This window comes from Bos taurus, chromosome 4 (genome assembly GCF_002263795.3).
Source record: "Bos taurus isolate L1 Dominette 01449 registration number 42190680 breed Hereford chromosome 4, ARS-UCD2.0, whole genome shotgun sequence".
Taxonomy (NCBI): domain Eukaryota; kingdom Metazoa; phylum Chordata; class Mammalia; order Artiodactyla; family Bovidae; genus Bos; species Bos taurus.
This window is the reverse complement of record NC_037331.1, coordinates 104,076,574-104,089,471: the sequence shown is the minus strand read 5'-3', so window position 1 is coordinate 104,089,471 and position 12,898 is coordinate 104,076,574. Positions and strand designations below refer to the sequence as shown.

Sequence of the window (12,898 nt, the reverse complement as noted above, 5' to 3'; positions counted from 1 at the left end):
AGAACATTTTTGTATAATGTTAAAGAACAAGAGTTTCTTCAGCTGATTAACCACAGGTAATTTCTAGCCATTTGAAGATTTCTCTGGAGTTATCTGAATAAAATCAGTATTCTTATCATTGATACTTCGTGGAGGGTCTGCTTGAGCAAAGCAGCTTTGTTGGTATTAGTTGTAAGCATGTATCAGTTTTTTAAACTACTTCTTTTAAAAGCCATTACTGCCATTGCCTTTATTTTAAGGTTTTATTTAAGATTATGAAAACAAAATCTTTATTCATTTTTCTATGTTATTCTTTCTAGAAAGTTGCTCTAAATCTTATCTTCCAATCACTTGACTTTTCCAGGCCCCCAATTCTCACCAGTCCATCTCCTTCAAAATCCATTCCAATTCCACAGCCTTTCCGACCAGCAGATGAAGATCATCGAAATCAGTTTGGACAACGAGACCGGTCCTCATCAGCTCCAAATGTGCATATAAACACAATAGAACCCGTCAATATTGATGTAAGTATCCAGCAGTGTTCGAATGTAGAAAATTCAAGTGTGTTTATTTTTCTGCTGTTTTTTTGGATCACAGACTGGGGAATCTGGTTCTGTCAGCTGTTTTGTAAATTAAGTTTTCTCTCTCTCTCGAAGTTAGTGTCTGTCTGTGTCTCTCTCTCTCCCCTCTCTCCCACTCCCTCTCTCAATAAATTGAGTTAATTTTAATCTTTTTGTGTATATTTTTAATATAGATTTATAATATAGATCAGAAATAAGTGCCATGTTTCATTTATCACAGTTAGTATAAGTAACAGACTTTTCATGAATTACAGATCAGAAAAGCCTTGTCATCTTCTCTGCTGGCATAAAATATTTAACTAGTACCAAAGTATAGAGTTATTCTCATTGGTTTTTTCCTTATGACACTTCTGTAAAAGTCTTATTTTCATTTATTTAACAGATAATCAATCCACTTGACCCATTTGAAGGTATAGAAAAAATAAGAATATACTTGCATATTTCAATGTGAAGTCTTTACCTAAATTTCTAAAAGTTCAGCTTTGAGTTAAATAACGCTTAAGGACTAATCATTACTTTATGTACTTCTCATGCAAAGCTACTGTTTACCTTCTTTACTTTCTTGAGTATACCATTGTACTCCGTCTCTATACAAATCAATTATTTTAGCTACTTCTGGCTGATCACTCTTGAATTTTTTTCCTTTTCTAGTTTATGTTACACACTGGAAGTTAATTATGAACCTTAGTGTCACTTCTTCAGTTTAACCTTGACTTCTGGACAGCAAAAACCATTCCCAATATAGTTCCCTAAAATAGGAATTATTACATGATGACCTAACTTAAGAGGTCATCAAAAAACATTTGTATTAATAAAAGGCTTAGAAGACAAAGCAGAGGTCTATTTCCCATAGTATAGACCAAGGGTCAGCAAACTCTTAAAGGGCCAGATGGTAAATATTTTAGGCTTGTGGATCTTGCAGTCTCTAAAGACAACTGTTGAGCTCTGTCACTAGTGTGAAAACAACCACAGATAATAAGTACATTTTAAACAAACAGGTGAGGCTTTATTCCAATAAACTTCAGTAAAGCGGGTGGCCAGCCCATTGTATTTTGCTAGTTCCAGATATAGACAAAAGGGAAGGAAGGGTTGAGAAAAAAAGATGACATACACAGGATCACTCCAAAAGGACTGGTTCATTCTACTGTATCATCCTGATAACCAAATTCCTGAAGAGAATAAAGAGCCCTTGACATCTGAGCTGTGGTGGGGTCAGGATCATTTCTCCCATAATTTGTACTTTAGAATAAAAAATGTGGGTTATCCTTAATCTTGAATGTAATAAGCAACAGAAAAAGCTACCAAATTTGTTTGCATTGGGAAGTAATCGTATTTAAAAAGAAATCTGAAACTGTTTACCCAGATAAGCAGGATACTGAAATTACTGAGGGGTCATGTGTATGCTAGAGGACAGCCTGTTGTTCTCTAATGAGCCTAATGTTCTCGTTATACAGGCATTCCTTCTGTGAGTCCTCATAAGGTTGAGTAAAGGAGCCAAAATTATCCTAACAGGAAAATATTCACTAATTAACAGACTCCCCTAATAAGTCTCCACCCACATATTCCTCCCTCCCAGTTTAATACTAGCTTGCATTCCAGCCCCTTTTCATCATTATCCAACATTGCTATGAAAAAATAAAGCAGACTGATTGCTAGTCTGACAACAACAAAAAGATTTTAAGGATTTATTGAAGATAATGAAAAGCCACTGGGAAATAAGGATACAGCAGAATTAAATTAGTCCAGTTAACAGTAAAAGAGAGTAAGTGTCTAAAGGATGACAAGAGAACAGGCTTTTCTAAAGAAAATGAATTAAATATCGAAGGATTGATGGAGGCATTGAGGGAACTGAAGAAATCCTTTAAAATTTTTATAGAAATGATTGATTGTGATGTGAAAGATGAATATTAAATTGAGAGTTTCAGTTTATGTTATTGTAAGTTTGATATTATGGCCAACAAAACCTTGATTCCCTCTGTATTAATTCTAAGAATTAGCATATTGTTGACATTATAACTTAATATTTTTGTTGAAGTAAATGAAAATAAACTTTTTATCAATCTTAATTTCATTTTTCAAGATACATTCCCAAGTCAGACTTTCTTCCTACTTTTTGCTATGAAATTTTTTTTCTGATTTTGTTGGATTTATTTAAAGTAGCCTTTTCTTAATACCAATTTTTCTCAGCTAAAACGGTCTTCTTCCATCTGCCTAGACCCACATACAAAGGGGGAAAAAAGGAGGAGAGGGAAATAAATGAATAAGAGGATTTTATGAAATATGAAATCAAATCTTATTTCTAGGTTAGATCTATTGTCAGTATGTTCAAAGTTGTAAACTTTGTATTTACTTTCAAAAGTAACATTCTTTTAGACTATTTCTCTTTATATCTTAGTGTTCCTAAGATTCTCCTGTTCTCTTGGGCTTGAACATTTGGAGTGTCATGTTTACATCTTTCTGTTTCATCTTCCCCATAAGCAAATAGTCATAAGATATCACCTTTCCTTTTGATATGTATCTCAAATTTGTTTTTTCTACCACCATTTGGGCCCATATTTCTTCACTTGAACTACTTATGACATTAATCTGCTATATAAATTTCCTGCCATTGATTTCTCTGTCCATTTACATTCTTTATTGCTACTGTCAGAATAGGGTTTTATTTGTTTTATTATTTATTGTAAGACTTCAATCACCATCTGTTCCTTTGTTATAAAACTTTTGTTTACTTCCCATTGATTATAAAATATAAACCTTTTAGCATTTCATTCAATTTCAGTCATCTCATTCAGTTTCAGTCATTATTTATCATTTATTATTCCAGTAAACCAAATTTAATATTTACTGTGGGATAGGCACTGTATCAGAATAGGGAATTAAGATGAATTAGCATACAGTCTTTGCCCTCAGGGAGATCACGGTCTAATGGATGAATCAGACATATAAATAAATAAACACAAAAATATACAATGATGGTTTATAGAAGGGGATGAACTCTACCTGATTAAAGACAGTCAAGTTTAGCAGAGAAGAGATAACATTTAAGCCAGATTGTAGAAGATGAACAATGAATATGAAGGAGTAGGGATTTATTAAGTACCTAGTGTTAGGGGTTTTAAGAAGGAAGAACATTTGTTAAGGAAATGGTATGTGCAGAAGTATGGAAGTACCTTTATGTGGGATGTAATTAATACTTGATATTGTAGGGAAGATGACATGTATTATTCTGAGGTCTCTGTAGTAGTTGATAGTGAAGGGTCCAGTAAACTGAGTGGGAAAGAAAGTGGTCAGCTCTTTACTTTAGAAAAATCTTTTGAATTAGTGAGAGATTTGATAGACGTGGTTGTTAGGATTGATACTGTAAATGGCATGCTTACTATGTGCTAGGTCCTTTACCAAGTACATAAAATTTCTTATTCCATCCTCATAAACACTTGTGAGTTAAGTACTATTATTTTCCTTCTTTTACTGTTAAGAAAATTAGATTTAGAGTTGTCAAGAAACTTTTTCCAGATCACACAGGTGGTAAATGATTGAAATGGGGTAAAACCTGGCCATTCTTCTTATAGGCAATTGCTGTTCTATCTAGTAGTAAAGGAGAGAAGTGGGAGATGAGAGATAAAAAAAGACAATGCCTAGAATTCTCTGCCTTAGGTGTATACATAGTATTTATTTGATTCATTAAGATAGAAATGCCTAGGGAAGAACAGGGTTTGTAGGAATGAAAATGTTAACTTTTATTTTGGACATACTGACTTGAAGATGTCTGTGCATCTTTACTGGTTTAGAAGTCCAGTACCAGTTGAAATAAAGACCTTGAGTAGAGATACACATTTAGAAATAATTAGCCTATTTGTGTTAAAGTCATGGATGTAAATGATGGTAGAAATGCAACCCTAGTGATCATTAACTTTTGAGATATAAGCAGAGACTATCTTTGTCTGTCTCCATTATAGGCTCCTCTTCCTAAATTTAGCTTCAAACAAGTAAGAGAAAGTGGTGTTGAAGAAGCCAAAGGGAGAAATGGGGACTTCAAGAATGCTGAAGTAGTTGATGGCAGTTGTCATTGAGACTCAAATGTATTCAATATAACTATTGAACTGGACAATTACAGTGTCATTTTGATGTCATTAAGAGCTGTTTTAGAGGTCTAGTGGAGGAGAGCAAAAGCTGGTAAAAATGTGGGATTGAGTGCCAGATTTGAGAAGCTTGGCTACCAAGGAATGATGAAAGCCATAGACTGAAGCAGAATCATGTGAGAGACTTGAGCATACTTGTAACTTGAGGGGAAGAAGCAAGTAAAGAGAGAGGTTCAAAAGAACAAGAGAAGGAGTAATTAAGGTAGTAAATAAAAATTCCTTGAACTTGGAAGTGATGTTCCTCAGGGGCTGCTGCTGTGCTGCTGCTAAGTCGCTTCAGTCGTGTCTGACTCTGTGCGACCCCAGAGACGGCAGCCCGCCAGGCTCGAGGAGTTAAAGGTGAACATAGCTGCCTCTGAACTCTCTAGAGACAGAGAGACCGTGGGCAGATGACCTAACCATGGAGCTAACAGTGTCTGCCCCTTGTAGTGATTATCATTCTTGGCACAAAAAAAGAATTCAGAAATTATAGCTAATATTATGCAGGTGTTTGTAGATATAGAGACAGAACAGAATGTTCTTTGATAGCTTCTGTTTTCTCTATCCTGCTAAAAAGGGGAAGAGCAGTAATTAGGAAAGGAACCATAGGAAATTGGGGGAAAGTTTGAAATAGCCAGTATTGGAATACTAGAAGGTCCTGTTTAACCTAGATCACATAAAAAAAGATTGTCAGAGAGCTTTAAGAACATATTTAAGATCGGAAAATACAAGCTTATGGTGGTTATTAGCAGAAGGTTGTCCAGAAGGCCTTTCTTTTTTTTTTTGGCAGCACTGCTCAGCTTATGGGATTGTACTTCCCTGATGAGGGCTTAAACCCCAGCTCTCAGCAGTGAAAGCTCAGAGTCCTGGACCACCAGGGAATTCCACCTCTGCTTTTCTGCATCCTATCTACCGCTCAAACTCCAGCTCTTAGATTAACTTCTTCAAATGCTTCACCAGTGACCAAGTTCTATAGTTATTTCTTTATCCTTTGAACTTATGTTGCACCAAGAATCTTTTTACATATACTGTTTATTTGGCAATTAATTAAGCAACTTTGGCACCTTTTTTTTTATTGTTTTCTTAAGCTCTTATTTTTATGTAATTTCTATGTTTGTATATCTTTCTTAGATGATAAGCTGTCAAGAACTCAAAGTTAGTGAGACCACCATGATTTTATATTTATTGGTAGTCATACAACCACTAATACTTAGCACCTTATTTGCAGATATTTGTTGATTATTCTGTATAAAATGGTAAAGGTTTTTTATAGTACATTGAACATGGCAGAAATGCATCTGTAAAGAATCTTCTCTTGTTTTAGCTTATAAGCCTTTGGGCATATTTAGAGACATTTGGGGTAGGTCAGTCATCAGTTATACTGGGTAAACTAAGTTCTGTCAAAGTCCAAATTGGTCCAAATTGCACTACATTGCCAGTAGACTCCTCCCCCACTGCCCTGCCTCACAATGTCTGTTATAAAAAGCTGTATTTTAATAATAAAGACAACTAAAAAAATGTTTCCCTTCTAGTGTGTCCTTAAACATTTATATTCTTAAGATCATATCAGTGTACACTTAATTTTGTATCCTTTTTTAATTATAAACATGTTTCATGATTCAAATTTCATAACTGTTTTAGTAGCTGCATAATATGTTCTAAATTGACACACTGTAATTTACTTAACCAATATGTCAATATGCCTAAAATGTCAGTATGCCTAAAATAGGGAAATAATTATTTTTTAGTATAATGGATAATGTTGCACTAAACATCTTTGTGCATATCATTTTTTCTTATGAATTATTTCTTTAGGAAAAATTCCCAGAAGTGGAATTACAGGATCAAAGGGTATGAACATTTTATGGCTCTTAATATGTGCCAGTAGAATGTTTTTGAGCATTAATGCAGCCATTGGTTTTAAATGGCCTGAAATGGATTTCAGCATTTGATCAGGACTAAACCCTTCAGTCTAGGGTTAGGTTGGCAGGTGTTTCAAAGTTTTTATTTTATCATGTTCACTAGTTAATTTCATATTCTTTCTGTTTTGTGAAGTAATTTATAAGACAGGTATTATTTTGAATTCACCTTTCTGTTAATGCTTAGTGGAAAATAAAATGTTGTTGCTTTTTTATCATATGCTTTGATTAAGTATACATTATTATCTATTTGTAGGACTTGATTAGAGACCAAGGGTTTCGTAGTGATGGAGGTAAGTAGTGATTTCAATTTAAAACAAACAAAAAAACACCCCGGGAAGAATGCAATTGCTTTGCTGCTTGTCTCCTTTATATTTGCTTCTTTCATGAAACACAGACACAGAGAAAAATATGTAGAGAAAAATAAAAAATTGTTTGCTTTTCTTTAGTAATTATCATTTATCTCTAATAAAATTTTAACTGATTTTAAATTTTAACTCCAGAAACAGAGAAAAAGAGAGGACATAAAAGGGAGTCTTAAATGTGACATCTACAATTTTTTAATGTTTTTATCAAATCATTTTACCCATTTTATTCCTATCTCCACTAATACTTAAAGACTGAGCAATCAGGTTTTTTTACAGTCAGTTAAAACTTGACTTCTTAAATCATTCTTGGGGAGAATCCCTGGGATTACCTGCTACAGCTTGTCAGTTTGATAGACACTGTCAACTACTTCCCTTCAGCTTTCTAGAAGGCCCTGGAAGATAAATTTTATAGCGTGGACTCCTAATAGAAAAGCCCAGTTCCCCTCTTACTAGTCCAATAAATAAAATAAGCAAATGAGAGATCGAATGGAGATTTCTTAAAGAATTTTTATCAGCTGTTTACTCTGGCACCCAGTGAATATTGGGGTCATAGCAAAACATTATTTTAGAAAATACTTTTTAAAATAAGAGTTTATCCCCATAAGATTTTTGTAAGAGATGCTGTTTGAAACAGTCTTGACATTTTCTTTCAGGTGGTCCTTTATGCTTCCCTCTTCAACTGTCGTCTGTTTAATAAGGAAGCCCTGCAGTGCCCACATACTTTGTTTAGAGTCAGTCTTTTCACTGTGACCCTGCTTTATATTCAAAATATCTAAGCCCAGATGCAAAGATACTTTATGTCAAATGTTGCATGAACCATCTTTTTTATGTTTCTATATACTTGTGGACCTACCAAAATAATAAGCCTGTGTTATGTACTCTGGACTTAGTATTTATTATATGTAGTACATAGTTACAAAAGTTTTTTTTTCCTGTTTGTTATTCCATGAACCCACCAATTAATGTTGCTGCCAGTTTGACTTTCGTATGCTTTAATAGCTGTGGCTTTGATAATTTTGCCCAGTACATTCAGCATTTAAATGTTGCCATCACGTTAGCATCACAGAGTTAACTTAGTCATAAAAATTGCCTGCTTAGTACCAAAAATCAAACAGCATTTATCCTTTATATGAATCACTTTTAAAAGAATGATTGGAATTTTATGAAAATAAGCAGTTTTTTAAACATCCATAATTATTTTGTGAAGCAGGCTTCAACTCATCTTATTTATTCCCCGTGATTTCTTTCATTTCTTCTGTGTCTGTCTTCCTGTGTTTGCCTGCTCCTCTCTTTCTCTTCTAACAGCCCCTTTGAACCAGCTGATGCGCTGTCTTCGGAAATACCAATCCCGGACTCCCAGTCCCCTCCTACATTCTGTCCCCAGTGAAATAGTGTTTGATTTTGAGCCTGGCCCAGTGTTCAGAGGTAGTTGGGCTCTTCTTTCTTGTTTTCACCCAAAGCAAATTAAATATAAACAACAGATGCTGTTTGTGTCTCACCCTCACAGTGTGTTTGTAAGTGTGAGAGTTTTCAGTGCTAAATTTCTGCTTGGCCTGGCTGGAGTGCTCTGAATGTGCTTCTCACACATACTCACTTCCACAAGCTTTCTGTGTGCTGTCTGTCATAAATGTTTAAAAGCAAGAGCTGAAACTTCCATCTTGTTTTTTGTTAATACTAACTTTTGGTCTTGATAATTTCCTAAACTCAGGGGGTGGCAGCAAATAATGTGGGGAGGGTTTTCTTCAAGCTGAATTTCTTTTACTTTAATCCATTTAGGTGATAACCTTGATGGTTGCTAATATCAATTTTTTTGGTTTTTAAAAAATGGAAATCCCTATTATGAGTTCTTATTAGACTTTTGGCTTTGACTTTTTGTAATATGTATTCTTTTTTTTTTTTTAAACATAAGCCATGTATATTTTATATCAAAACTAGGGAACTTAAAGAAGATCTGTAATGTATTTGAAGTATTTTAGCATACTTTAGAAAATTAAGATTGATACTTTGAGTTATGCTCTCATATGAGGGGAGAGTGTAGCAGTATAATTTCACCCATCCATTTTATTTTACCATTCTTTAACTAGTGGTTAAACTAATTCTTAAAAATTTAAGTCAAAATTTAGACAAGTGTCTTGCTCTAAATATTTTTAAAGAATTATATTTACTGGTTTTTGCTAGTGTCTGTTACTTATTCTGAATGAATGATGGTTTTCAGATTTTTGCTCTTTCTGCCCAACTTTCTCAGAGAATCCATGGAATGGGCTGGAAGTTATAGAGAACTGAGTAGTGTAATTAAAGTAAGTGATGCAGTACAGCACTGAGTAGATCAGGATTGTGAAGCCTGGGTAAACAGTTAAGGCTTCATGATGTTGAAATATTATCAATGGAAGGCAGAATATGGATTGTAGTTAATAGATACTCCAGTTAATAACTGTAGTTTTTAACTACAGTTTGTAGTTAAACTACAGATTGTAGTTAATAGATACTCCAGGTGTCATTTTCTTTTAGAAATTGCATGTGAGATCATGGAAATTACACATGATGACATATGTGGTGTAGTAATGATGAAATTTCTATACAGTTTTAACATTTTAAATGTTGCCATTAGTATTTTGATCCTTGTCCTTTGAGAGAGAATGACTTTTTAACTTGAGAGTAGTTACCTACTTTTTTTTAAAAATGGAAGTCTTTTCGTTCTGTTTGTGCAATATTAACTGACATCTCAGTCCTGCTTAGCTATACTCAGGCTCCACCAGGAGTCATTACCCTGAACCCCTCTGAACCAGGTGCTTTCTGTACATGAATTGGAATTTTTGCTCAGTCAGCACTTGGAAGAAAAAGTATCCATCAGAAAGGTGAGTCCATTTTCAAAGAGTGTAGCCCTTGGACTCATTTTGCTGATAAAATATTTCCGTTTGTAGTAACTTGGCTGAGATGCCATTGCACTTTACTTGTTCTCATTTTATAGGCAGAGATTTTTCAGAAAGTCTTGAGAAACCTACTTGGCTTTGTTGCCATTAACTTTGTTGTGCAGGTAAAATTAATCTTTGTTTAGCAAAATAAAGCTCCAGAAACCAATGACAGTGACCAGTATCTCTCTTAAATAGTGTATAGTATGTAGTGTAGGATTTTTTTAAATTTTAGTGGCTAATATGAAAGAGTTAGATAATGTCAATATTAAGGCCATTATTAGAAAATGTTTCCATTTGGAGCATTTCTCTCTTTTTTATTATTATTATTGATTGGCTCTTAATGTCACATAATTAAAGTTTATTTTTTATGTTTGCTTTTAAATTGATTTTGCTTTTTGGTTTTTTTGGTCAAAGAAAAAATTGGGATATATTTAAGATTGTTTTTCTCCTAGGCTCTGCAGCAGTAAGCAAAGTATATATCTATAATCATATATTTTAAAGGTTATTAAATTGACCAAAATGCTAAAACTGTAAAACTAAAAGAAACTATAGTTTTTAAATTTATAATTAATCACCAAATGAGGCCCTCTTTTTGCCTGTCCTTTCCTAATGGTCAGTATTAAAACATGCACTGCATTTTTTAAAATAAGTCTACATCTCCCTGCACCCTCTGCCCCCAGTAAGCTAACATACTTGATCCTCCTTTAATAGATAAATTTTTCCTTTCACTAACTTAGGATCAACCACAGGTTTATCCGCCACACCCCCTGCCTCATTACCTGGCTCACTCTCTAATGTGAAAGCATTGCAGAAATCTCCAGGACCTCAGCGAGAAAGAAAGTCCTCTTCATCCTCAGAAGACAGGAATCGAATGGTGAGAGTATATGTCTTTTTTCCTCTGAAGTGCTTTCTTCTTAGAAATCATTAAGAGCTGATAGTTTTTTGCTTAAAGCATATTCCCACAATGTTGATTTTTGCTCTCAACTCTAATATAATTGAGTAAAAGGCAGTTTGGGAAGAGTTAGAATAGTGTTGTGTTTCTGAACTATGGAAAGAGAGTAAGCCGGTATTTTAGGAAGCATTAGGCATATATGTTTTAAAGAGTTGGTCTGAAATTCAAATATCTACCAAAGGACATTTTTTCCTATTGAAAAATTAAATTTATGCTGTAACTTAAATATTTATTAAAAACTAATCACATTAGCAGTAGTGCACTAGTATATATTGGCTAAGTGGATTCTCTATCATACCAGAGTTTTGTATGTGTTGATAACATTTTTGAGAGAGAGATTGGATCAGATAAGATATATGAAGTAAGTTAGTACTGACTGGGAGAAAGTAATTAAGATTATCAACAGTTGCCTAGTACCTTAACTCAAATTTTTGGCCTTTGGAGCCAAAGCTAGTCGCAAATGTGTAGTGCTTACTTATCTTGCCCCAGTAGTCTTCCAAATGATTTTTTTTTTTAAGTTGCTTTATTTTATTGATTTTAATACTGAAATTTAATATAACATTTCTGCTCATAACCAATAAATAATTTTCATTTTTACTGAATTATTTCCATCCTAATATTGACTTAGTTCTTAAACTTAAGTTGTGTATTGTAAGAATCATCTTCGTATTATTCCTCTAGAGTATAGTTTTGTTTTGTTTCTCCCCAAAGTTCTTATTCTCTTCTTATGTCCGTTTCAGAAATAGAGGAATGTACTTAGTGTCAAACATAAAGTGTTCCTTTTTTGTTTGCTTTGGCTTGACTTTTGCCTTATTTTTATCAAGAAAACGCTTGGTAGACGGGATTCAAGTGACGATTGGGAGATTCCTGATGGACAGATCACAGTGGGACAAAGAATTGGATCAGGGTCATTTGGGACAGTCTACAAGGGAAAGTGGCATGGTACGTATGTCATACAGTGATCCTGTCACAACTTTTGTTAAAAAGAAAATGTCAAAGGGAGTATTCACTGTTTGTATCATTAAGCTGTTTTGATCAGACGCAAGAGTTCCCCAAAGGTTTTTATCAAAAATTATGGGAAATAAAAATTGGATTCACAGTAACCAGAAGTCCTCTCATTATACTTCAGTAATAATTTTTTAAAGATGATGATCGTCCGGATGAGCTAGTCACCAAGATATTTTTTTTTATAAGTCTCTCTGTTGGTAATTTTATTTATATTATAAACCACAAGTAAACATATAAAAAGAGAACTTAACCAAAGGAAGAAATGACCAGTAAACATATAAAAAATGTTCAGTCTCACTACTTGTGAAAGAATTAAAAATTCAAAAAATAGAAATCATCATTGCTTCTTAAGTGACTTATCTTTCTTTGAAAAAATAAATGGACAAAAAATTATTTTAATTGATTGTTTAGAGTTGTGATTGTAATGCTGCTGGTGGGAAAGTAAATTGCTATGAATTTTCTGGAGGGCAGTTTGGCAATATGTATATGGAGCCAATAATTTTATATGTAGAACATGAACAAACAGATGTGTAAGTATATTCATTGGAGATTTAATATTAATGAAAAATGGAAATAACTTAAAATGCCCATTAAAAGAAGATTGGATTATACTGATAATGTCCATATATAATTATATAGACAGTAAAATGGTATGGCAGATCTATATTTATTGATATGGAAAAGTTTCAGTGGTATATTTTAAAAGCAGCATGTATAATATCCCATACTATGATGCTACATATATATATCATAATTTTCTAAATGACCATCAATATTTTAGTATATATCTTTTCTAGGTTGTCTTTTTCGTGTGTGTGTGTTAGTCAGTTGTGTCTGACTCTTGGTAATCCCATAGACTGTAGCCCACTAGGCTCCTCTGTCCATGGGATTCTCCAGGCAAGAATGCTGGAGTGGGTTGCCATTTCCTTTTCCAGAGGATCTTCCCAACTCAGGGGTCAAACCTAGGTCCCCTGCATTGCAGGCAGGTTCTTTACTGCTGAGCCACCAGGGAAGCCCCTGTCCTTTTCGTATATATTTATAAATGTTATATAATATTTATA

The 12,898-nt window shown here is 33.8% G+C and overlaps 1 protein-coding gene across 17 annotated transcripts in view; it reads left to right on the top strand.

The window, feature by feature from the left end:
- Positions 1–12,898, top strand: part of BRAF (B-Raf proto-oncogene, serine/threonine kinase) — a 178,290-nt gene that overhangs the window by 104,991 nt on the left and 60,401 nt on the right. For 16 of the 17 annotated variants that reach the window (XM_059885960.1, XM_059885958.1, XM_059885957.1 and 13 more), the window contains 4 exons: positions 344–503; positions 6,854–6,890; positions 10,615–10,751; positions 11,654–11,771. In XM_059885960.1, the coding sequence (XP_059741943.1) occupies positions 344–503; positions 6,854–6,890; positions 10,615–10,751; positions 11,654–11,771 (452 nt within the window). Of the gene's footprint in view, positions 1–343; positions 504–6,853; positions 6,891–8,270; positions 8,391–10,614; positions 10,752–11,653; positions 11,772–12,898 lie in introns of all 17 variants that reach the window. The other variant, XM_059885966.1, reaches the window with a different exon arrangement.